The sequence below is a fragment of the Ixodes scapularis genome, unplaced genomic scaffold (genome assembly GCF_016920785.2).
Source record: "Ixodes scapularis isolate PalLabHiFi unplaced genomic scaffold, ASM1692078v2 PGA_scaffold0__279_contigs__length_252992795, whole genome shotgun sequence".
NCBI lineage: Eukaryota > Metazoa > Arthropoda > Arachnida > Ixodida > Ixodidae > Ixodes > Ixodes scapularis.
Window position 1 is genome coordinate 247,178,446 of NW_024609835.1, and position 26,965 is coordinate 247,205,410.

Consider the following 26,965-nt stretch of genomic DNA (forward strand, 5'->3'; position numbering starts at 1 on the left):
AAACTAAATAACCTTCGCATTGATGCTAACGTTATGGCTTGGGTCCAGTGCTTTCTTACTAACCGATTCCAGTTTGTTACGGCAAATAACCATACATCTCCTCTCGCGTCAGTGACCTCCGGCGTGCCTCAGGGTTCTGTACTAGGCCCACTTCTGTTTTTAATCTTCATTAATGACCTGCCGAATAACATTTCTTCCTCAATCAACCTTTTTGCGGATGATTGTGTCATTCACCGTGAAATTATTGATGATTCAGATGTTATCAAACTCCAGACAGACATTGACGTTATTCTTCATTGGTGTGAAACTTGGCATATGGCGCTTAACACAACTAAGTGCAAAGTAATGAGAGTGTCTCGTAATCATTCTGTTTCTCCCTGCTACTGTCTTAACAATGTTCCTTTACTTTCTGTATCGTCTTACAAGTACCTGGGTGTACACATAACATCTGATCTTTCCTGGAAAATACATATTGGTTACGTTATTAGTAATGCTAATCGCATGCTTGGCTATTTAAGACGTAATTTTTCCTTAGCTCCCTCCTCTCTGAAATTAACTCTTTATAAAACACTTGTGCGCTCAAAGCTTGAATACGCGTCGTCTATCTGGGACCCGAGCCTTTTAAATTTGGTTAACCCCCTAGAAGCTGTTCAAAATCGTTCCGCTCGTTTTATCCTCAGTAATTATCAACGCACTGCAAGTGTCACCTCTATGAAGTCTAACTTATCCTTGCCTAGTCTTGCCTCACGCCGAAAGGTAGCCCGTTTGTCTCTCTTCCATAAAGTATTTCACACTAACTCATTCCTCCGTCAACGTCTCCTCACACCACCTTTCTATGTTTCATCCCGTCTTGATCATCCTCATAAAGTAGGTGTACCACTATGTAGCACAAACACATTTCAACAATCTTTCATTCCCAAAACGTCTTTGGATTGGAACCGCCTTCCCACCTCCATCGCCATAATCCAGGCGGATGATTTGTTTAAAACTGCTATTTCTAACTTGTATTGTTCATAACTAATTTGTGCTTTGCCTTTAAGCTATTCATTGTATAATATTTCTTGTTGAATACAACCCACTCCCCTCTGTAATGCCGTTGGCCCTGAGGGTATTGAAATAAATAAATAAATAAATAAATAAATAAATTAGTCATTTGACGTGACAGACGTCAAGAACGTCAGTTCACGTCAGTTTCAGCTGCCGGCGCTCATGAGCTTACGCGAACGGCGCTTACACGAACGAAGCTTATGCCTCACTATATCCACGGGCGGTATGACCTTGATAACGCGACCCTGAGCGTCATTGGTCTCTCTCTCCCTTCCTTTCTCTCTCTCCTTTTTTCGCCCTCTTTCTCTCGTGCTTGCACGAGCGATCGAGCGGAGCTTGTGCAACCGGCGCTCCCTACCTGCCTTCCTCTTTCTCTCTCGTGCGCGCATGAAGCTGGTGCAACTGGCGCTAACGCTACAGCCACCATCGCTTCAGCCACAGGCGTTATGTAGCCTTTCAAAAGGCAACCTTGAGCTTCAGTCACGGGCAATACACAACCTCGAGGACGAGGACGTGACATTGGGCGTGGTTGGGCCTCTAAAGCTACTGCTTTAAAAACAGTGCAACAGAATGTGTGCATTGCAAATGATGACTACTGACTCACTCGTGGTTAATGAAGCCAGCAAGTTCAAGTGCCCTTCGTGCATGTAACGCCGGGACTTGTCCGAAGCTAATGTTGGCTCGCCCATTTCCACCTAAGGAATGGCACAGACTGGTCCACCCAACAGCCAGTCGTGAGTCGTCTGTCATGGAGGCTGACCTTTGTGGGGCCGCTGCCCTATTGTGCAGCAAAATTGAAGAGTTGGCGACGGTCGGAAAAAACATTAGAACGGATGACAGATCTATCGGCGTTCATCTTTCACGAAATTTAGACAGCACCGCAAAGTGCGCACACCGTTAAAAGTGCCCGGAATGCTGCCAACAAGCCCGTCGAAAACTCTGCAGCTGCTCTGAAGCCCACAACAAAAGGTTCTGCGACGTAGACACTGCCAACGGCAGGAATTGAGCACCTGAAACTCTTAGAATTGAAAATGAGCGTGCTGGTGAATAGTTACGAATACTTGAAAGGATAAAACATCTAGGACAGGGATGAAAACAGAACTTCTTCGAGTGAAAGAACTTCTGTTTACGTCCCCGTCCTAGATGTTTTATCCTTTCAAGTATTTGAACCCCTTCCTCTCTGGGCAAGTTTGCGTTTGGCAACTTCTGCCCAACCAGAGTTAACAGGGCCGTTTTGAACGACAGTTTACCTTCCGTCCCAAGGAAAACAAGAACTAAACCTGCCAAGCGAAAGAACACTGACAAATCAACTGAAGAGCGTGTTGGTAAAATTGACTGACCACAGAAAAAATAAAACTCAAGACGAAGGACGACCAACATTTGTTTCAACTAGTAATGACATGAATGAGCTTAAAAGCACTCCCTGTAATTCAGGCCCGTCAAAGAAAAGGAGAAAAAGGGAAGCAGAAAGAGAGAAAGGAAAGTGTAAAGATAAAATTGTAAAGAAACAAGAAAAAAAGGGAAGTAACAGCATGAGCAGCACGAAATTTGGATGTTGAATGAGAACAGTTTTGACAGAAATCCGTCTGGTTGGGGAAAGATTAGGTTTCGACGGAAGAGCTCCAACCAAAAACCAAAGAAGGGTTCAGCCCAACGTACGCAAGGACATACGCAAGCTCGACTGCGAGCGCAGCGCTGTCGCGCAACACTGCGATGTCCACGACCATCCAATTGACTTCACGAATGTGCAAGTGATTGAAACTGAGCCACAATTTCGAAAAAGACTCTTCCTAGAGTCGTGGCACATACAAAAAACACCGGGAAACATAAACAGGTCCCTGGGTGCTTTGCCAACGGTGTATGTCCATGGATTGCACCAGCTGACCACAGCAAAGAACAAGAAACCATCTGTATAAAAGAAGAAGAAAACTCGAGTTGAAAACAACTAAGAAGAAGATGAAAACTGCTGCTGCTCCTCGCGATTTAGTCACCCCTGATGAACAAACCGGGCAGGTTTTGAAACGTCGGGCTGAACCCTTTTTTTGCTGTTGGTTGGAGCTCTTCCGTCTAAACAAAATTTGGATGGGGTGGGGAGCGGTTATAAGGTACGCTAATTCCGGAGTCAAGTAGGTTATCTCTTCGTTGGAAAGAAAAAAGAGAAGGTGCTGACCCATTATTGTCAACGGTGTTTACGGAGAATGATTCAATGATTTCCCTTCCAAATCTGTTATGCCCTCTGTTAGTCGTGGATGAGCTCAAGAATAAGCAATATTAATTGAAACTCAACGATTTAATGCGGATTAAAATGGATTACAATTCGTCGTGACGACATGACGTGCGCGAGTTCTCCCCGCGATGCTCCTCCTCTCTCTCTGCCCCTCCACAGACGCCGCTAGGTGTCCGTCGTTGTGGAGCTCTCTCCGCTAACACACCCGCACTCAAAATCAAAATACTGCGTCCTTGCAGTCTGTCCCAAAGCCTTTGAGCCATGCGGGGCGTCCACGCTGCCTCTGTGAAGATCTTGTTGGAAGTTCGATGCCGTCTCGGCTAAAGTAACGTTGGGCTCGGCCATGGTCACTCTGTCCTCATTGTCGTTTGAGATGCTAGATAGGACTGTTGCTTCTGCTTCCTCATCCGCAGCGTCCTGGCCAGCTGAATCGATCGTGGATGTGCTTCAGTTGGCGTACGGTTGCTGTCCGGGATTGTTTGATTTTGAAGGTTGCGAGATATGGTGTACGTTTGTTTGTCGTAGTCAATGATCGTGTACGGCCCTTCGTACACAGGCGCAAATTTTTCCTTGTCTGATGCCTTGTTATACCAGACCTTTTCTCCGATATCGTAGGTGGCTGGCGGATGTTTTCTGTCGTGTGTCCGCTTCATGCCTTGAAGGTATTCGGTTAGGCTCTCAAATGCCTCTTGTCGGAGAGCATTGATGTCTGCTTGTTCAATGTCTGGGTCGATAGATGGTTGGTTGTCGATGACTCTTCGCGGCGTGAACTTGAATAAGAGATCGAACGGTGACATTTTAAGTCTGGCAAGAAACTGCGTGTTCACTTCGAAGGTAGCCTTTTGAAGATAGTCGCCCCAGTGATCCACGTCTCCATTCACATTCTTGCGTAGTGGTGGGAGAATCCTGCCGTTGGCTCTTTCGACTAGTCCAGGGGTGGAAGCAAGCTTCAGCCTTTTAGAGCAGGTCTGGGAGCCCCTTTGGAGCAGCTTTGGAGCAGGAAAAGTTCAGCTTTGGAGCAGCTCAGGAGCAACAAAATCGAGTTTCGTAGCAGTATAAGCAAATCGTGGAGCTGGTAACCCGAGTCAAACTTGGTGCTATAAGCCCAGATGTGCTTTTCGAAATACAAAAAGAAATATAAATAAAAAAGCCGCTCCATGCGGTGGTGCTTTTCGGCTTGATGTCAACTTGGGCGTCATTTGAGCGTTCTCGCTGTTATGTCAGTCGATGACATAACTGTCGAGGTGACCTGGTGCGTTGTATCGTAGTGCCGTCGTCAGGTCGTCCGTGGGCCACTTGCACGTGTCTTTTTTAGGTAGTCGTCGGTCGCTTCATACCAAATTTTCGCTGCTTGCCCGTCCGCGTAGTCTTCGTTAGTGAGTCCTTGCCGCCATGTTAGTCGTGGATGAGCTCAAGAATAAGCGATATTAATTGAAACAACGATTTAATGCGGATTAAAATGGATAACAATTCGTCGTGACGACATGACGTGCGCGAGTTCTCCCCGCGATGGTCCTCCTCTCTCTCCACCCTCCACAGGCGCCGCTAGGTGTCCGTCGTTGTGGAGCTCTCTCCGCTAACACCTCCCAAAACTTGCGTATTCTTGAAACGGGAACGCAGTCAGCGCATCTGCGGGCATACACGACAATGGGGTGAAAGCATCCGCTGACGACCGTGACCTTCCAGATGATGCTCTACGAGTCTGTGGTTAACACACCTCCCTGTCGGCCTAATACAGTAAACTCTCACATGAGCAAACGTCAGTTTAACAAAGATTTCAGAATAATGAACTTTAAAAAAATCGCCGGCGGTTTTCCTATGCATTCTACACAAAGATATTTCAGTTAAACGAAAAACAAATTTCGGAAGAGCGAGTATTTCAGTTCAACGAACTTGATCGGTGGACCCAGGATACATGGTGCGTCTGTTTTTTCTTTGTCATCGGTCCCATTCGGCCATCTTAGTTTTAGGTAACAATGGCAGGACGGCAGTTTATGGGCCCACTTTCGTAATAAGTACAACGAAACGGAAGCAGTTGTCTCTATCAGACAAGCTCAAAAGCTTTGAGCGTCTGGACAACGATCAAAGGCAAGTGGATGTTGAGAAGGACTATGGGACTCCACCGTCAACATTGTCAATGATAGTGAAGCAAAATTTGAAGCTCAAAGGGGAAATTGCATTCAATCCCAACAGGAAACGACTCTGCATGGGATATTTCCAGCCAGTGGACGATGCCATTGCGGTATGGCTTCATTACAGCAACAAGCTATGCCAGAAAAAGTGCAAAAATGACCGCATCTCCACGTGGTGAATGATGTTGATTGGGGCGAAGCTCCGGTGGTGCTGATGATACTGATATTGTTCATAGGTAGTGCTGATGGTGCTGAGCTTTTTTATCGCTCAAAGGCAGGGCTCCGTATTTTCGGATAAATCCGAAAAACTCAGAAAAACACTCGCCGGTAAAGTTTTTGACAATTCAGATTTATTCGATAACCCCCCCCCCCCCCCCCCCCCACCCAACAAAAAAAAAAAAAGTATTTTTTTTTTTTTTTTTACAATTTGGGCAATGCAGGATTAATGGTTCTGGGAAATTATACCATAATTATCTTTCAAGCCTCGAACCATTGTCAAAAGAGGTCTTACGGCTTGTGTCATCAAGTTTGGTTCAGGGAAACGGGTCATCGCACCATCCATGTCACGACCAAAGCCACTCTTTTGGTTTCCAGTTTGGGCCATGGGATTTGGGATTTAGAGAAAGGAGAGGGTATGTTTCTGGGGGTAACAGTGAAGGCTATGGACCAGAGTGATTGTACAAAATAGGGAAGAGGGGCAGTTGAAACTTCTCTATTACATCCTTAAGCACTCCACCTCGCGTGGCCCCGGGACAGATCGATGGGATGACTACGAGCTTCCTTGCGACTACCTCCGGCAGTTCGTTAATTTTAAGGTAACGACGTTTATCGAAGCTACACTTGTGTGCGACTTTTATCGCGGGAAAAATTAGCAGCGCCAATGACACCAACGCTAAATTCAACTGAAGAAATCTTAATTGATACAAGCGCGTTTTAAGTTCCGAATAATACACTATTCGATATTCGCTTCGAGAAGAACTGCACTATTTGCGTTTTTCGAAGTGTTGATTGCCGCCGGTTGGCCCCGTTGAGGGCGCTTCTTACCACAGCACCGGTGCGCTGAGGAGAAGCAATACTCGCGAAAGCGAGCTTCACGGGTGTTGCTTCTCCGCAGCGCACCGGTGCTTGGTAAGAAGCGCACTCAACGGGGTAACCAGCCGCGATAAACTTTGAAAAGTATGAATATCGTAATTGTGTGCTTGGAAGTAAAGTAAACATTCAAAGCGGAATGGTGCACCTGTGCCGACTGTATTTGAAAATAAATGAAAACTTTGTGAATGTGTATATCTACATTGCAGTAAAAATTTTATAATTAAACTGCTATGCAAGAGTATACTATGTTAGGCAGAGATGCCCTTACAACCTGCGTTCATCATGCGCGATTCATTCGTTTTTAACTCGAGATTAAAGAAAGAATATTTTATATAGCAAGATTTGTAACTTAACTCCATTGGGTATAGTCGGACATCTCTACAGGATTCATTTTATATAAGATCCGTCATTTACTTGCCATCCCAAGACACCAGACCTTCTGAGGTCACAGTTCATAAATATAGATAGATTAAACTTAGCTTATAAATGAACAAGTGGAACAACCTTCACAAGTTTAGCTGGGTTTTCCTCTAAGCATTATGCAATGGTAGTGAAAGGCGTGGAAAAACTATTCGATATTCGAATCGAAAATATTCGGCTAAAACCACTATTCGCTTCGAACTCAAACTCCACTATTCGCACAAGACTAAAATTCTGATAAACACCGAAATTTTGCTAAAAAATAAGCTCCGAAAAACACCCTCCGAATTTCACGAAAAATAAACTCTGAAAACACTGAGCCCTACTCATAGGTAGTGCGGAGTTCCGAATTGCGTTTCGACTTCATTATTACTGCTTTATGGTCGGTGAAATGCAGAGCCAGTGGTTCTTCTAGCGGATCAGCTTGGATCCGCTAGAAGCCGTAGGAATGCATCTCTACCGCTTAAGTCAACGGTCCATGTCAGAAAGAGAATGTGTGGTATGGATTGTGGTTATATACGCAGTTGAGCATTTGACCGCAGCGCCCTCTCGTCTATAAACGTTGAGTCAATGCATGCAAAGTTTAACGCGATTATATACGCATTTGACAGCAGCGCCCTCTCCTGTATAGACGTTGAGCGGCTACATGCAACGTTTCATCCATGACATCCCCAGCTCTTCAGTTACTACCACATCTCGGAGCCCCCTACTCGTTCCGCAGTCGTAGCCGAGTGGTTAAGGCGATGGACTAGAAATCCACTGGGGTCTCCCCGCACAGGTTCGAATCCTGTCGACTGCGCAAACATTTTTTTCTTTTTTTAAGAAGACAGATCAGATAGCAATCGACGTGACCCCGGACGCCAGACAAGGCTAGACCCTAAGGAACTTCACCCCTAAAAACATAAACGCTCTGGACAGCTTTGTTACTGTATGCGCTTTAAAGGGGTAGTGAAACGAAATTTTAGCGCCAATCTTTTTGCATAAATATGGGCTAGGGACAAGCACCACCTCGGAAATATAAATATAGCGCTGTAAAACACAGGAGAACTAATTTTAAACATAATTAAACGATTTCAAATTCTCATCTGGTGGATGGGGGGAAGTTCTCGTGACATCACTTGTGCCAAAATAGCAGCGCCGTTCTGCGGCAATACGGCGTGCCGGCAGAATTCGCCTAGGCCTGAACGCGTTTGCAAAGCCTTGGCGGGGAAAGCCAAAGCGTAGTTGGCCACAGTGAGCTCGTTCTTGTTGAGGCTCTTTGCACGACACGGCCCGAGCATGCTTCTGGCACGGCCGGTATTAGTTGCTGCGAGTCGCGAGCTGCAAGCCGACGTTAAAAAGGATATGTTTGAACTACGAGGCTGTCAGCAAGAGCCACGCAAATGCCAAATACCTGTTCACACTCGGAGCGGACACGCGCGTTTGATCGAAGTGCTGGATTCGCTCTGTTAGACCACGTTTCGGTAAGCGCTTCTGGACCGATCTTTTACGATTGCAACTCGATACTGACATGACACTCGGCAAAGAAAGGTTAGACCGACATCGCGTAGCTCCCACAAACTGCTATAGCTTGACACTGACGTAGCGTCGAGTCAGAATAAAAATGGCATACTAATAACATAGTGTACATACCGAGTTGCCAAGGTAATCCGTATGGCGTTTATTTGAGCTCTATATCACACAAAACAAGGAGATAGAATCAATGAGAGTCCCTTTTCGACGACAGCGTTCGTCACCGCTGTCTCGGAAAACAAGGAGATCGAGAAGACAAGGGGAAAATATTGACCTCTGAAATTTAGTTCAGGGATCAAACTACTCATCCGGTAAGGGTCCACAAGGGTCGAGCGGGCATATTCCATTCAGCAGGCCAGCCGGTCATGGACAGACGGTCTTGGCCAAGGACCGCCGGAGCAACGGTGCGCCGAGTCGATGTTGCTGCTCCTACTATATTCTGCCGAGCTCGCTCGGTCGGCAGAATCGTGGCTGTTGTAGCTCTTCTCGTGTGTTTGTGGATCCTGCGTTCTTGATCGTCGTGGTCTGTTTTAAGTATTCCTTCCTTTTTTCTTGCTGGTTGAAGTCGGGACGCACGAGAAGAGCACAAAGAAAAATAAATGTCCGTTGGTGGCCGATACCAAGTAACTGAGCGACGCTGTCGGCCTTGTTGATTTGATCGTAAAAAGTGCGTAAGACAGCTTCGGAGCTGTCGTAGGATTCTGTCGTAACCTGCGCAAAGGTTACGGCAATTTCGTTTCGAGAGCACGGGTTTTCTCTCAAATTTGTCGTACGCACTTTTTTCGTCGTGAATTCGCTTCGAGAATCCGGCCTCAGAGCTGGTTTTGTCAGTGCTGCCGTGGTTGCCGACTTGCCGTGGTCCCGTGGTGCAACGTGCGTGCAGCCCTTGCACATCTCAAACGGCCACGTTGTCACAGGTCGTAAATCGTCAACGCGCCACCAAGTGGCAACGCTCGTAACCACAACATTCACGCCGTAGCCTTTCCCGACTGGCACAAGTGACGTCACGAATGCGCCCAATATCCCAAGACGCATCGCGCTCTCCGATGGCCGATTTTTGAGCGCGCGCCCAATCGGGCCAATTAGGGTGAAAAATATAGCCATCCGTTCAAAATACAAACGCGCGATTATGATTTATGAATATCATTGATCATATTGAACCTATTTCTGACCATAATAGGTGTATTTCAAGTTTCACTTCAGTATCCCTTTAAGAGCACCGGTGCAAATAAAAATTACAGATTTTTGTTTCAAGATGAGAAAGGCAGCAAAATAACTGTTATGCACTTTGTACATATCTATGTATGTGACGCCATAGATTGGATTTCACACTTTTGACTTGATATATGCTGTGCTTTATGCTGTTCCATGTTCTAGTGAATATATTCAGTTTAGTGAACTTTCAGCTAAGTGAACCACAGTCAAAACTCGATTTAACGAACCCGGTCCTAACAAACAAATCATGTTTCCCCCCATGTTTCCCACAGGGCTTAAGAACTCGAAATAACGAAGTAAATTGACCCTCAAACCCAAATTATTGAAGTATTAAAAACCAAATATATGCAAAAAGATAATTATTCTCCACTTATTTGGCCAAGTGCACACGGCACCAGCTGGAGTTCTCCACTGTTGTATGGAATTCTATGGGCACATGCACCGAGAGATGATTAAAAATGTCCAGAAGCGTTTCTTCTGAATTTTGTATGATCAATATTTCGGTTGCACAGTTTACTAGAACGTACAAGACTCTTAGAACAATGTTCTGCCATGAGCGCTAAACGCCGTGAAAGAGATCTTATATTTCTTGTTTTAATGCCTTCATAAAGAAACTCGGGGGTTCTCAAACTCGGTTCCGCGAGCTGGTCTCACGGGTTCCGCGAATGCCCAAATTGCACCTCCCCTCCACTCCACTCCACTCCCCCACCCCCTCCCCTCCCCCCTCCCCCTCCTCCTCCTCCCCTCCCCCTCCCCCCCTCCCCCCCCCCCCCCCCGCTGTGGGCTGCATAGCAGGACCCTGCAAAGTGCCTTTATCTCACTTTGTTCTGACATCGCAATTGATATGGTGGGGATATATGAGAAGCAACGCAAGCAAAATTGCCTGCGATTGTACTTATGTCGCCTCTTGACCGGCAAATATGGGGTGGGGGGGTTCCACAGCAATATTTCAGGCTTCCTGGGGTTCTGTGGGAGCAGAAAGTTTGAGAACCCTTGAAGTAACTGATTGCCCTGACCTAACTTCAGCGAGTAATATTCATCTGCCGAGACGATTTTGTAAATTTTTCTTACATTTTATGTCACCAATCTTCCAAACTTGCCCCATGACGCACATTCAGAACTTGTATAATACCATAGACTTAAGCATCATTTATCGCATTCAAGTTTTTTCTCAATAAACTCTGCAAGTATTATTCCCCCTTTTTGCTGTACTGTATTTACAAAGGCAAAGCTGTTCATGAGCACAAAAAATAAGCAAATGAATGGTGATTGCCCGAGTGGTGCGTGATCTGGGAATTTTCGTTGAAACTAAAAGTGCACAATCCCCCACCCTCGAATTTTTGTTGACTCAGCATTGAACTTTAATCACCATGTACCAACAATTTGTAACACCTCACTTAAGACTCTTGGTGCAATATCTAATTTTACGAGGCAATTTTCTTTGCCTGCATGTTTCGAGGGTTTATTTCGTTGCTTCGTGCGCATCAAACTAGGAATTACATTTGCCATATTGTGTCATTCTCTATCGAACATGTTTAAACGTGTTTCGTAAGTGTTATTTACAGCAGGTCCTCTTCTTCGCTAGTAGATGACATTTACTCGATTTATTGTTTTTATGCAAGAAAAGTTTGATTCCATTCTTCCTTCCAGCTCAGTCATTCTCAGTGCCCTTTTTACCCGGTGGTTTTTTACCACAGTATATCGACAATCACAAGAATACAACTCGAATATAATAAGCTAATAGACATTTTTTGTGACACAAGCACTTTTCAACGAAGAATCGAGCCAATCATGTGCGTATAATTGTAACTTGTCCCGTTTTTTCTTGCTTTGTACGAGATTCCTTTCTTTTCCTAGTGTACACACACTTTTACAGCGAAGCTGTCTATGGCCAGGGTTCCGTGGATTTTTCGTGTGCGAGATGAAAAACCCTACACTCGAATTGCTGGACGCGCATGTGTTCCCAGTGTGGGGATTGTGATCCCTGAACATTCTGTTGCGTCAGCGGTTTGGTACGCCGTGGCGGCCGCGCTGACGTAGCGAGAGGTGGCGCGGCTTACCACTGTGAGTGGCTTCCTTCTCTCCCCCTTTGGGGCGATTTTTCGTAACGAACCCCCGCAGAGAGGAGATCGACGTGTCGCTCCTTGATTGGCCACTTCGCCCCCGCCGTTATCTTAAAACCAGCGAACAGCAGTATCTCGCTCTCTCTTCTCCCTGGGATTCGGCGGCGGCAACAACGGGGAACCGTCCGGCGCACCGGTAAGCGTTTACCCCGTCCTTTGTAGCTTTGTGAACGACCGTTCGGCGGTGGGCGATCTCCACACCGACGGCGTTCACCAGCTTATAGCCGCTGTTTTCTTCTTTATGTTTCATTGTAAATAAACAGTTTATCACCGTTACCAACGTGACTGGTGTCTGTTTTCGCTCAACGAGCACCATAACACGCGAGTACGAACCCGCTTCGCGGTAGAGCGTCTCGCCGCGAACGTGGTACTCCCAAAGGCAGTGGCCCCAAGGAGAACCACACCGTATAAATGATTCGAAGTAAATAACCAACATAAAGCGTTGATGAACGTGCGTGCAAGATGTTTGCACGTGCGTTCCTAAACATATTTTGATTCAGAACAGTTAATGCTGCAAACGCTGGCACGTGCGGCGCAAGGAACACCATTCCCTGCATTCTCCTCGATGCTTGGGTATTCGCAATAGGTCTATTTCTCTTCTCTCGTCGTGATGGGCCGCGTACAGTCCGGGCTCCCGAAGAGCAACGCGCCTATGGAGAGCAGTGGCGGGAACGGCACGAGAATGTCATTGGCGGCGGCGGGCGGCAAACACCTCCGACGAAGATTGCGCCGAAAACGCCAAGTGCAAGTGGCAAACCACACAAGACGACGAAAGTCGTAGGGCGGAGAAGGCATAAAAAATATGCTGGTACCATGCTGTGAAATTAGACAACTTTAATGGAGCATAAGCTAAATTCTGCGTCACGTCTGTGTAGTGTACTAAACAGCTTTGCTGGTCATCCACCTTTGCAGAGTGGAATGGCTCATGATTATTTTTTGGCTTAGGTTGAGTGCAGAAAGAGGCAAGAGGCCTGAAGAGGGAACCAGCTAAGTTGTATGGTTATGAGGCGGAGGTCTCCCCTATGATCATTGCCAGGACCCGACAGGTTGAAGAAACGTTGCAAGGTGTGAGGCACTCCCCAGCGAGCCCTCCCAGAGACCCACCTGGAAGCTGTAGGACCGACAGGGCTCCAGGGGCTGCTCCACGACGTAGGACGGAGTCTCCGTGTCACCCAGGCGGTCTGGTCGGTCGCGAGCAAAACAAGGCAAGTTAGCCACTGCTGCCAGACACTTCTCAGTCTCCAGTCTCGACACCTCGGCCAGTAAAGACACAATGTTCCAACTTCGTCTACTGGCAGTTAGAACCGATTCTACTTGAGACTGACCCTGCCTAGTGGTACACTGGGATTCTAAAAACACCACTTCTTAAAGTAGCTTCAAATTGTCCCTAAAAGACAAAAAATATACAGTCGAGCCTGGTTATATCACAGACCAAACATCCCCTTGAAAATCACATGTAATAGTATAGGAGCGTTGTCTTTATGTATCCAACGCCCATGGCGGGGACACTCGATATAGCGAACGAATCCCAGCTGCCTGTTTGTTTTTCCGCAATCCAACAGACAATATGTAGATGTTAGGGCGGGTGCCCTAACATGCACCTGATGCTCGCTAAATAAAGATTTATTCATCATCATCCCAAGCGCCCCGGCCTGCGAGCGAGGAGTTGTGGGAGAGACTGTCCCTCGCCTGGCCATCCTGCCTTGAGATCGCATTGCCTTGTCGCTTGCCTCCTCTTAATCCTCTATTTTTCGATTCCATTACCTATTTTTATCTAATCTAGTGTATTTTTTATTGCTTTTAAGTGTTTCTATTCTCTTCTGCGCACAATATTTCTTGTATATATATGTTATCTATGTCTTTATTTCGTCTTTTTCAATGGGAGTGCCGACGGACAACACTCCGCTTCGCGCGTCGTTCCCCAGGTGAGAACTACCGTTGCTACCGATTCCTATCATGCTGTTAGCTGTTCATTTTGGTTCATTTGACCTGTGTGCAGTCGAGAGGAGCCGTTTATGAACACCCGCGCACATGTCATAGGGAGGCAGAGTTCCGAATCAACAATCGCAACGCGAGAGCTGAGTGCGCTGCAAACACCCTTGGAAAAGGGTGTTTGCAACTGACAACTGCTTAGCAGATAGATTAAGAAGGCATACCATAACCGCATACAAGTTGCGACGTTGGGCCACCGGTGCTTGCAAAGGGCTCGCGCCGCTGCGCGCAGTTTGTCAGGCACCGCAGCGTTAGATATGACGAACGGTGTTACGGCTTCACGGGCATTAGGACAAATGATTCGCGGCAACACATCTCTGCACTTGAAAAAGGGCGTTGGCAACTGACAACCGCTTAGCAGATAGATTACGAAGGCATGCCATAGGCGCATTCAAGCCGAGACATTGAGCGATCAGCGTTTGCGAAGGGATTGCGCCGCAGATCGCAGTTGTCAGGCGCCGCAGCGTTGCATATGCCTCAGCTTCGGAAACATTCGGACAAATGGTTCGCGGCGACAAAATGGAGTGCTTTATCTTGGTCAAGTTAGCGGCACTCGAAGGCATACGCTACAGCGCGAGTCAACGAAGCGAGCACGGGCGGCCAAATCACAGCGCACTCGGCTATCGCGTCGCGATTATTGATTCAGAGCTCTGCCTACCCCTATGACATGTGCGCAGATGTTCATAAACGGCTCCTCTCGACTGCACGCGGGTCAAATTGAAGCAAAATGAACAGCTAACAGCGCGATAGGAATCAGTAGCAACGATAGTACTCACCCGGGGAACGACGCCCGAAGTGGCGTGTTGTCCGTCGGAACTCCCGTCGAAAAAGGCGAAATAAAGACACAAATACAATATATATACAAGAAATATTGCGCGCAGAAGAGAATGGAAACACTTAGAAGCAATAGAAAATACAGTGGAATAGATTAAAATAGACAATGAAATCGAAAAACAGGATTAAGAGGAGGCAAGCGACAAGGCAATGCGATCTCAAGGCAGGGCGGCCAGGCGAGGGACAATCTCTACCACAATTCCTCGTGCGGGGCGGGGCGCTTAGGGAATTTCGCAAAAGGTCTATTGCGCAGGTGGCAGGCACATCGCTTGCATTGCGTTGCGGGGCTGGCAGACCACCAAGCCAGCATCAAGGCTGGAAGATACACAACACAACAAAAAGGAAGTGTAAAACAAACAAACAATGAAGCTTAAAAAAAAAAAGTGGAGGATGGCAATAGCAAAGGGAAGGGCACGCGCGTGCAAGTAGGGAGAGCAGGGAGTGCCCGCTGTCAGAAATATTAGCCTGCGCCTTTTTCCCGAACACTGCTGATACTGCGTAACTCCCTAGCCCCAAAATAAAATAAGAAAAAAGTCTTTGGCAAGTTGAGTGTGTAGACAACAACGGTTGTGCAATCACACTTTGAATGCCTTATCATTGTTTACCTTTTTCATTTGCCGTTTTGCTTTGGCCGTTTGTTTTTACAGCGCAGCTCTTAGGCGCTTGTTTCCGGCTTCAGCGTTACCGTTGGCGTAACCGGGCGGTGCATTATGAAACGCATGACATCACTGGTGACGATGACGTCACCAGTGACATCATTGTGATGACGTGATCACGATGACGTCATCGTCATAGCGATGACGATGAGGGAGGGGTAGCACGCAGGATGAGGAGGTGAGGAGAAGGGAGGAGCGGTGTACCCTCCCCTCAGTACCCTTCCCCTCCTCTTCCTCAAGAGCTGCACTCTAATTCGGTGTTAAAGGGGGTTGTAAGCGACTTTCATCTTTTCTTGAGTTTCTTTTTTTGTTACTTGAATTTAAAGAGTTTTCTTTTTTGCTCGCTTAACTTTTTCTATGAATAAAAATATTTTTTTTATGCGTCTCGCTTTTCCTGTTTTCTTTCATTTTTTTTAAATTATTTTTGTGCTTTGTTGCTTATGCTGTGTGGAGGCCCCGCCAGGTGCGCGTGTAACCGCGGCGGTGTTTGCAGTCTGCGCCAACTATGCTCCACTGTATTTAGCGGCTCTTAAATGCTCTATTTGGAAAACTCCTGTTTGTCACGACCTTCGGTATACATGGCTTGCATTGACATCACGTCAGCCGCCATTGCTCCATACCATGTTCGAGTGCCCATACCTTCTGCGGCATACATTTGGTACCATTGATTCTGTTCTTCTCCCCAAGGCTTGGCAAGAAGAACAAACTCGATTTCATTTGCAAAGTGGATTATTTCATTGGATGACGCTGCCGACGTGCTTCTAGAATGTAGCAGTGATGACGATGGGACTGACATCACCAGTGCGGGTGAGTCGTAGTCTAGTCGCAGACGGAGCGAGAGCGACAGGGAGCAGCTTCAGTTGTCCTGCCTCCAGCGTGATCTTCCTAATTCCGACAACGCCTCGGCACCTCATGCACCTTGCACGTGCATGCGCAGCCAAAGCATGCCAGAAGGCATCGATCGCGCGTTGGAGGCTGGGCTTTCGAAACAGATACTTTGCTATTCTCACGGATTTGCAATAAAATGTGCATCTAAACATTTTTTTTTTGCTGATGTGCAATGTGGGGAGTCGACTTGCAATCGAGTTGACTTACAATCACATACATATGGCACAGTCGCCAACCGATTTTTAGGACGCCGATTTTCTGGACATGTTCCATTATTCGCACGTTTTCGCCGAACCGTCACTCACCCCATAGAGTTAATGTATAACATTGACCGAAATTTTGAACGCCATAAAGCTTATTCCTCGAAATTTCCGATATAATATGCGCGATTTCCTCAGTTTACAGCCACAAAACAGCCACCGCGATAGCGCCGCAAGCTTAGTCGCCGTCATTCTGGTTGTTTCGATTTTGCCGTCTAGCCTCGATGCCACGTCCTACGCAACAAACAAGCTGGGCTGAGGCTATAGATGGGTTTTCCGGTTCCACTAAAGCCAACCCAGCCACTGTCTTCCCATTCTTATGGTTCTTCCAGTTGTTCTCGTGGTCTGTGTTTTTCGGGTCCAACCGCGAGAAGAGCAGCCGTCTGCCGTCTTTGTGGTCTTTGAGCGAGAAGGTTTTTTGCCAATAGGCTTAGTATTGAAGCGAGCTTGGTGGTCTAAACGTTGTCTTCAAATAGTGCCAAATGGTGCCAACTTCAACTTCGCTGTTTGTGCCGACAAAGGCGCCGACGAAGTGCGGCACCAAGAACAAACAGATAAACAAACAAGCAAAAAGTTAACAATAAAAAGTGGAAGTTGCACGAGAACTTAAACTTGACATTGAGCAAGTGGGAAGTGGCCAATATGCAGCAGAATATGTGCGGAAATTTGATAATTTGGCGCTGAAATCGATTTTTCGGAGCGATTGATTATTTAGACAATTTCGGGGTCCCCTCAGAATCCGAAAAATCAATTGGCGACTGTATATTGCCTTTAATCCACTCAAATTTGCTCCATCGATAGCTCGATTGATAGAGCGATTCACTGCTCTCATCCACAGGCGGCTAATCGAAATCTGGCTCAACACATTGAAATTTTTGTTGTCTCATAAACTCTACGGCGGCGGCGAGTGCAGCCCAAAGTCCCAGGCGTCGCAACTGAGACCGAATGATGACGTAGCTGACAACGTCGCCAGGAGCTTGTGCGGCGGACGACCGTGCAATTCCCCGGGCAGGTTCCCACTGCAGTGGACTCTCAATAATTTAAACTCGGATATTTCGTCAAGATTACTAATTGGGGGGGGGGGCTACTAGTTGGTTGAACATCTAGACGGAGATTTAAAAAGCGCAAATGACTAAGAAGAGAAGAAGGGGACAGGACAGAGCATGTCAGGGACTGCAAATGCTCACCATCATTCAACCACACCAAAGTTCTGAACCGGTTCCGAGACAAAAACACTAGAGAAGTGTACGAGGCTCAAGTCATCCTCACCAGTGGTGAAAAGTGCATAAGTGCTCCATCAGTAACCCTAACACAAAAATAACTTCAGTTTTTTCGGTGTTTTCCTAGAAGACTTGAAACACAAAAAGAACTTCAGTTCCAGCGGTGTTTACCTTGAAATGTTTTATAGTAGTTTGCTCAATGTCCTTTTTTTTTTATTCTTCTTTTCTTCTTGTATTATAGACAACGTTTTTGTGACAAGTACTCTGTCTTTAGGTGAAGTTGAAGTAATTTTTATATCGATTTCTAAAACTAAATATGTTGTCTTAGTAGCAGCAGTGAGCTTATTTCAATCTTTCTCTTCTCCTTTTTCACTTCCACCTTGTCTTTCTCTAGATGCTCTACTAAATTGACAGTTGTAAGTAAGTACTCCTGTCCTGTCCTCTTCTTCTTAGTAATTTGCGCTCTCTAAATCAGCGTCTACAGTGTAGACCGCATATAACGCATGTCACAGGAGTCGCGAAAATCCGCACTATAAGCGGTACCGCGTTATAACCAAAACATCAATTTTTCAGGCCAAAATACATGCCATGAGACAACTTACCTTTGTAAAACAATTTATTTTATGTTAGACGAAGAGGAGTCTTTATTTCACCAGACTAGTACACTTCTCTTTTAAGTGTGTCAATTTTGAAAGAAATGAGCGACTTTTGCCTGGCGCAGCCTTTTAACGGCATCGCTGGTTGCGGACGGACATTGCGAGCGTTCAGGATTGCTAACCCTAATCACTTTTCTCCGGTGATGAAGACGCGTGAAAATTCGCATCCTTTATACGGTACGCGCCAGTAATACCTTTAACTTTAGCACAGGCGTGAAATGCTCCAAATAAGAAATCCGGGCGATGTTCGAAAACACAAATGCTTCGAAAGCACCACTGTAGTCGAAGTAAACAAACACGACGACACGGGTGTTTCTGCCATCTTGAGAGTGCCGCCACGACATTGCCGCACGAGTAGGTGGATCTCCCCTTCTCCACCGAGGCAAACAGCAAACTGAAAACGGAGTAAATAGATGACGGAGCGCGCACAGATGGCAGAGCGCTGCTTCTGATGCGCCGACGCCTAACGCGAGCAGGGAGCAGCATCAACGTTCCAATGCTACGTACGGTGCACGCGGTCAACGCTGCCCAACTCCTGTCGGCATCGGGTCAAGAGAGCGATGGAGCCCGGAGTAGATCATCCCTTTGGGAGCCCCCGACGTGCGTGCCTGTGGCGTACCACACGCACATGTGCGTTGTACGGGAGGAGTGTTTACCGAAAGTTGCTGGAGGTTAAAAAAAGCAACTGGCCCAAGTGCGAAATCGCTAAAAAATTTGACATTCCGGCATCGGCTGTTCGACAGCCGATGCGGAAAAAGCGAGGCATATTGGACGGGTTCGAGAAGTCTACCGTGCAGGAGAAAGTGCGCTCGCAACTTGGAGACGAAAGGTTGCCAACTACTTAGCGCACGTCAGATTTTCTCTCGCGAGCATGCTTGCTGAGCCAGTGCACGATTCCCAGAGCTGCAATGGTCTCTACAAGAGTGTGTGAAAACATGTTGGCCGAGCCACCAAGCACAACTTTGATTCGTTTGCGCTTGTCGATGCGGATGTTCCCGTCGTTGCCACGAATGCTGCGACCGTAGACCATGCGTGTGGCCAGGGTAAACACAAGGCGGCGTCGGAAAGGTACTTTGAGAAACGCCGACGACTGCGGAGACGTGAAACATCCCACCGCTGCTTCGGAGCAAAGTGGAGTGCAGGGGTGGCGACAGTGTTCTTGCGATGCCTGGAGCAGTTCAAGGAGAACTGATGCTCGGATGAAATTATCGGAAAACTCCAGCGTTCCGCAGTGTTCCCATCCCCCCTTCAGGCTGCTGGCACTGTTTTTCGGGCTCTATCACTTTTATCGAATTACCCCTTGTATCAAATTTTTTACTGTCCTGTTGACTTTGTTAAAATGAGGGATTACTTATATTCAAACTAACTGGCCTTAGAAGTGGACAAGAGGATGGTTGAGAACAAGTTTAGCTGAATTTTTGTGTAAGCACGGTTCAACGGAAATAAGAGGCCCGGAGAAACTATTCGATATTTGAATAGAAAATATTCAGCCGAAACCCCTATTCCCTTTGAACTTCACCAATGTTTTATACCTCTGCCTGCTTAAGATATCCCTGTGTAAGGGAAACTGTAAAAAATCTGCTTGGTATGTGTGGCTATTCCTATTGCAAATCGCTACTTTGTCTCACATCACATTTAGATAAATATCTGATAAGTGAAACTTGCGATATTTCCAACTATTGTATTTACTCGCAGAATGAACACACTTTTTTCCCGAAAAATCAATGCAAAGTTGGGGGTTCATTACGCGAAGTAAAATTTTTGCGTCCGTATTTACTCGCATAATGAACGGACCTTTTATCCCGAAAAATCGACGTAACTTCTTATCTCTTTGCATGCGGCGCGCAACTCAAAAACCAAACTGCGATGTGCAAAAAAAAAATGCTCCTCTCCATGTTTTTTTTCTTGCTTCCGTTTTTTTTTGTTATTTTTTACCACCTTTCGCAAGTTGTTTTGTTTGCCCACGCTGCCCATGCATTCGCGACCTCGCTGCACTAGGATAGAAAAGTGCGTTCATTTCGAGGGCTCCTCGCTTCTCTTTCCAAAGTGTGAGGGCAGGATGCCTTCATTATGCATGCTTTGCTTAGGCGAGGGCTTCTCCGCTTCTCTTTCTTATCTCTTTCCGCGCGGCGTGCGACCCAAAATCCGGACTGCGCTGTGCACAAAAAAAAAAAAAAGAAGCTCCTCTCAATGTTTTTTTTTTTGCTTCGGTTGGATATTTTCTTATTTTTTTAACGCCTTTCGCGAGGCATTTTGTTCGCCCACGCTGTTCATGCATTCGGGACCTCGCTGCACCAGGATAGAAAAGTGTGTTCATTTCGCGCGCGTAGGGAAAGGGGGGGGGGTCAAAATTTTGACTTCCCAGTTGGGGTGCATTTAATACGAGAGTCAAAAAAAAAGTTGAAATTTTGAGAGCCGACTTGGGGGGTGCGTTCATTATGCAAGTAAATACGGTAAAGTCTTTGGCTTCCCCGAGTTTGAATTAATGAGAGTCATCCGCAACAGCTGTTGGCATAAAGAAATGGGCAGTCTTTGGCATTTCCCGAAGGTCTTTGTAGGGCCTCTCCACGCTCCTCCTTTAGCAGGCACAGTAAGGAGGCCGCCAAAGGGCACGCGGGGCTTTGACGGACATAGAAAGCCACTGCAGCGCACCGCGACGCCCCAACGTCACGTCACGGTGTCGCGCCACGTCGCGTGACATCACATCACGTGACAGCGCGATGCCATAGAGGCTTTTACGTCCCAGTGAGGACGTAAAAGCCCCGAGCGATGGCCCCATTAATGCCGGGCATATAAGACTGCAAATGGCTCCCGGGGCACTCGTTAGAGGCGGCGTCTTTCCCAAATGGCTCGTGCCGAGCAACTCCAAGGGCGGCCCCCGAGAGAACAAAGGCGGAGCTCACGGGGTGCGGAGTGTGTCCCGATCATGTAGACTGCGTAGGCCCACCGGGGGCCCAGGGACGCGTCGGGGGTCACGGCGTTCCAGCTCAGGAAGATCCTCGTGCCGTTGACGGAAGACGCCAGCTTCTGCGGCTTTGGCAGAGGCTTGCCTGCAGGGAGGGGAAGGCGGTCGACGCACATTCTTTTCCAAGCCGGACTCTATGCACCACAATGAGAGGGACCGTCCCACAAAGGAGGAGGACTCGCCCGTTCGCTGCAACACCGGCCACGCGACGAGACATCTCCCGGCGACATCGCGAGTGACGCCTACACTCGCCGGTGCGGAAATAGCAAGCGCAACGGGCGAGCCGGTCTCGCTGTCCCAGAGACGTGGAGAGACTTCCGTTACCTTGTGTGACAAAGTAGACCATCTCGTCGGGGCTGTGGAACTCGTCCTTGAAAGCAAACACCTTGGCAGTACATTTTGCACCCGGTGGAAGCCACGTCACTGAAAAGATATTACGGGAGGACACTCGAGACTGCTTACGTGTAGGAGGGCGAAAGCATTATAGCCACGCAGGAAAAAAGTTTTCGATTAATGTTTCAACGTGTATTAAAGTTTAAGACGACGTATAGGACGTTGCCTAGAGATAGACGCCAAGTACGACCTCTAGGACAACGTCCAAGACGACGTCAAGGATGGCGCCTACGACAACGCCGAGGAGAATCTCTCGGAACATCTCAAAGACGACGCCGAGGACGACATCTATGACGACGTTGCCTAGAGGAGGACACTTAAGGATCTATGGAGCCAAAACATTCTAAAATTTCATTCTTTTGCAAATGGCAATTTTGACCTCTAGAGCTGCTGCTGTTCCTCTGAATTAGCCAGGTTACAATTTTATAAATGAATATTTGACCTATAAATCAATTTACAATGTCCATGCGGGCTGAATGTGCATTGAAAATGACTCTAAAACACCGTTTTCAAAAAATACAATTTGTTGACTCATTGAAAATTTGCAGGTGGGACATCCCAGCATTTAGGGAAGATATAACAATGAACGTTCCTCAAATGTGTAGCTAAATCTCTGAAGCATACAGTGTTGAGAGCAGACTTCTTAGTATAGCTGTCATTTTTCAATTGATCTTTTGTTTCATTACTTGTTAGCCAGATATTGAGCAGTTAACTTCAATGAGTGATAAAATCACTAATAATGGGTTAACCTTAGAAGTAGAGGTGTGCAAATATCAAAACCTTTCGAAGCGAATCAAATCGAATAATAAAGGTTACGAATCAAATCAAATCAATTATTTTCAAATACGAATAGTATTATGCTACCCCAAAAACGCTCTTGTCTGTTTACTTCCTCGTCCTTGTGTTTTTTTGTGGTTCTTTAGGTGTGCGAATAGTAGTTTCAAATAAGGACATTTTTAAAAACAAATAGCAGTTTCTTTTTGATGTGAATTAAACAAGAATGCTCAATCAAAACACAACTGTAATTTCTTTTTTTTTTTCGACAAACACTCATTAAATGGTTACTTTTATTGTAATACAGTTGAACCTTGATTTAGCGAAGTCTCTGGGACCCCCTAATAGACCCTTTTAGAAATTCAGCGCCATCTATTGGAACGGTGGCGAAGCTTGGCAGATGGGCGTGGCGCGGCGTGCATCCGCCATAAGCATGTATGGCCGCGTCGGCGCTTGCTCAAGGTGCGCTACACCACCGACACCACTGCGGCCACAGAAGGTGTTGCGTGGCTGATACTTCGCCACACGCTGCTTCTGCGATGCCTTTTCATTGCCGTGTGCCGCTGTGTAAGCAAAAAGGACTCAAGGATGCCTCTGGCTCGCGGTTGGGCGGTGCACGCACGCGACCGCTGCGACAATCGAAACTGAAGAGACCCCGCCAGATTAGAAGCATGGAATGATATAAGCCGTCTCGTGCTGCTTCTCAAGCGCTAGCGTGACGGAAGGGAGCATGCACCTGCACCCTTTTCTTTTTGTAAACAGAAGCGACGTTGCTAGGCGAGATAACGTTAACATTCGGGCATTTCGTGTGACCTCTCGCGAATTTGTATACTTTTTTCTGTACGGGTGTCTTTGTTCGCCATCCCATCCGACCCCGAAAAAAATGGGTTGCTGCAATAAAACGTGACGAAGGCAAGCACTTCTCTATTACGAAGTACACTAAGATTTGCTCAGGGCACTTTCGAGAGGGCGACTACATTCCGAACGTCGCTAGTAAACGTCGCTACCTCAGACAGGAAGCAGTGCCAAGCATCTTCGCTTCCAACGTCGCGAAAAGGCCGCCCAGAAAGAAACCACGAGTACGACAGGCGCCGCCGTCAACGCCGAAGTTTTCCGCCGCTGATGCCGGTGTGACGAATGACGCAATCGCCGATCCGAGCAGTCAAGACGCGGTGAGCGAACCCACTAGTGAAGAGGCAAGCTACGCATTCGCCGATCTGACCGGTGGACACGCTGCACCTGGGGCGTCGAGCCAGAAGAATGCAAGCGGCGAAATCGTCCCTATCAATGCTATGGAAGACTTCACCGCTGACTTCATGTGCCACGCAGTCGCAACTGAGGACAGCGTAGTGAACGATTGTAACATCGACGACTGCGTTAATGCTGCCACAGGCGCAGTCCTCGATTGGGCTGAAAGTCTGAAATGGGCGACAAACGTGTAATCCACGATACTGTTAGACTGCCAGCAGCAGCAGTGCTCGTACTCGCGATGCCGTACATGCTCATGGCGGCGTTGGCGCCGTCTCCCTCGTACAATGAGGCCAGCCGCACTTTTGAGCACCGTCAAGATGACAATGATGATAGCTATTGAAGTGGCCAGACTGAATTTCGGAAAGGGTCTATTATTTCGTTAAATTGGGAACTTCGTAAAGTCGAGAAAGACATTCTTCGGGATAGGCTGCGCGGGGAATCCAAATTTGTTCGTTAAATCGGGAAACTCGTAAAATCGGGTTTCGTTAAGTTGAGGTTCAACTGTACAAAAAACGTCACACGAGACTGATAGAAAAACAGACGAAATAAAAGATCAGTTAGTAAAACGGGTGGTTCCCGTTTCGACCCATTCCCAATACAACCTTCCCGTTTGAACCTTCCCGTTTCGACCCGGCTCAAAACGACCTTCTCGTTTCATCCTTTCCCGTTTCGCCCTTACCCGAAACAACCTTCCCGCTTCGGCCATCGTTCGGTTAGTTTATATTGTTCGTTAACAGTTGATTAGGTTCAAGTGTCCAGTGTCTGTTCTCCTTGCTCACATCACTTCTCCCTCTCGCGAAACAACCTCGGAGACATGGCACCGTAAGATAAACGCTGTGTCAGGGAGGGCTCACCTGAACATTTACAAGTTCATTGACCTGCAAACGAGATGAGGCCTTGACAAGGATATCGCTGCAGCAGCTTGCAAATGGTGGTGCCGTGCGGGCCAGGTGACCACCGCGAACTATCACAATTGGAGTGTCGCTTTTCTGATGGCGCGACTTTCCTGCTCGACTTTATCAACCAAGGCGATAGCATTTTGTGGTTTATGATTTTTGCCTGTGTACGCGACGGTTCTGTGTTTGAACTTGTAAAAAATGAAGTCGCAATCATACGCCCGTCAGCCTGTCTGATTTATCACTTTTAAAAATATCCCGTCCGCTATAAGGAAGTTTTAGAATAAAGTACGCAAGCGCTTTGGGTAACCTAAAAATAGCGTCGCGATATAAAAACTTAGGCAACGCTAATTTTTGCTTACTCAAAGTGCTTGCCTGCGTTACTCTAAGACCTTATTGGGGAGTTTTCGTAGACCGCGTTTTCCCCTCCGCTAAGCCCTCCGCAACGAAGACGCAGCTATACTGTGCCTGCGCGCCGATGGCCTTGACTGTAGAGTTCTGGGTATCGTAGCGAATTGCGGAGAGCGTCGCGTTACGTCGAAAACGGTCTACGAAAGCTCCCTGTTATTGTACAGAGCGCGAAACCGTTAGCGCGAACAAGCGATTGTTGGTTTTAGCTGTTTGTGTCAAAAAAATCAGAAGACTGCCATCAATATTATTAGTGTGTTTGAAAGCGCTCATCTGGTCCACTAACCTAAGCGGCAAAATGTGGTAACTTCTATTACTAGTAATAACAGTAAGAAAGCACAAAACAAACAGAGGGACAAAAACAGACATGTTTTGTGCTTTCTTACTGTTACATCTGTCCCAACACGCTCGTCAAAGTCTTCTATTACTATTTCGAGGTAAAATTCGAAAAAACGCCAACATTGTGTTCGTGATAACGTTGTCGCGCAGTGTACATAGTCCATTTCGCAGTAACACATTTTGGGGGCCATCTTCAAAGAAACATGTGGTTCAAGTAGAAATATATTTCGTTGAAGCTCGTCTGAAAGTATTGCATATTTTAAGAATACGTTTACAAGCAAAAATATTTCACAACATAACAGGATTGCTCGCCTGCACCTTTGCATTAATTGCATTAACATGATTTCGGGACATATTCTTAAGCAGAAAAACTGCACAAACCCGGATTAGAACGATGGACACTTTTCGCGAAGAGGTTGAGATGTGTAGGGCTTTATACCAACGGGTTCAAACGCGACGAATTCAAACGTAAAATATGTCTTGGCTACGGGTTCAAATATGAAGGGCGTTTTGGGAACGGGTTGAAACGGGACAGGTTCAAACGGGAAGGTTATTTCGGGAATGGGTCGAAACTGGACGGGTTCAAACGGGAAGGTCGTTTCGGGAATGGGTCGAAACGGGACGGGTTCAAACGGGAATGGGTTGTTTCGGGCTACACCCAGTAAAACACCATTGAAGGTGTGAAGTTACAGGATGTAAGTGAAGCACACAACCTGAGGGAGGTCGACAAGCCACAACACAGTCAGAAATTTTGCGATCGCGCCACGCAGCTGCACTGACTTTGTGCTATCTCTTTCCGTGTACAATAGTTTTGTTGATAGAGGGCGCCACGAGGAAGCAATAAATTAAAAATACGCCGGGTTTTTTTTTTGGTGGAGGGAGCAAGTCACGCTTTTACCAGTGAAAACAGGTAGAAATAAGTAACAAAAGGAATATTGTAACTGATGAACCGGAAAATCAAGCAGAAAATAACACGAGCCGAATATCGCCGATAGCTGAGGTCAGCCGTGAATCCATATCCGAATCCATAGCACCTTGGCTGCTGTAGGGACTAGGGGTGTCGCGAACTTTTGTCGAACCAGATTTTTAGGTCGAACTTTTGGGGTTCGACTGGGTCGAACCGGTTCGACGAACCTTCGAAACTTTTCACCAGGTTCGACCGGTTCGACTTTGCGGACAGTGTGGCCAGACTTTGATAGACGCATGTCTAGGTTTGGAGAATTTATTTTTATGCAAAGGGTTATTTTATTTTATGAACAGTTGGAATTAAAAGAAACCACTTATAATCATTGAAGACGTTAATAACTTAATTTTTGTTGTACTGTATTAACTGAAATAACCAATCAGCGGTGCCCTTAATTCATCCCTTAGCCATTACCATCCAATCCGAAGCCAACTGGCCAGCCTGTTGCGCATGCGCACACGAGTCGAACCTCAATCCAAGGTTCGTCGAATTTCCACGGAAAGTTCGAAAAAGTCGAACCTGGTCGAACTCGAACCTCGGCCGGTTCGCGACACCCCTAGTAGGGACTGTAGGAAGGACTGTAACGAGTGTGGTCCATTGCATTTGTGCTCACGACGATGCATGTGCCATTGCAAATCGAAGTCCATCAAATCTATCGCTGCGTTTGCGCCACGACCACTTCGCCAACTCCGCAATCCAGA

At 46.9% G+C, this 26,965-nt stretch overlaps 1 protein-coding gene across 1 annotated transcript in view; it reads right to left on the minus strand.

Annotated features, from left to right (window-relative positions):
* LOC8025626 (sortilin-related receptor) overlaps positions 1–26,965 on the minus strand; it is a 286,962-nt gene that overhangs the window by 21,931 nt on the left and 238,066 nt on the right. Inside the window, exons 34-36 of the mRNA XM_029971324.3 lie at positions 21,564–21,662; positions 21,178–21,324; positions 12,873–12,949 (exon numbers count right to left, since the gene is read on the minus strand). Coding sequence (XP_029827184.2) covers positions 12,873–12,949; positions 21,178–21,324; positions 21,564–21,662 — 323 coding nt within the window. The remainder of the gene's footprint in view (positions 1–12,872; positions 12,950–21,177; positions 21,325–21,563; positions 21,663–26,965) is intronic.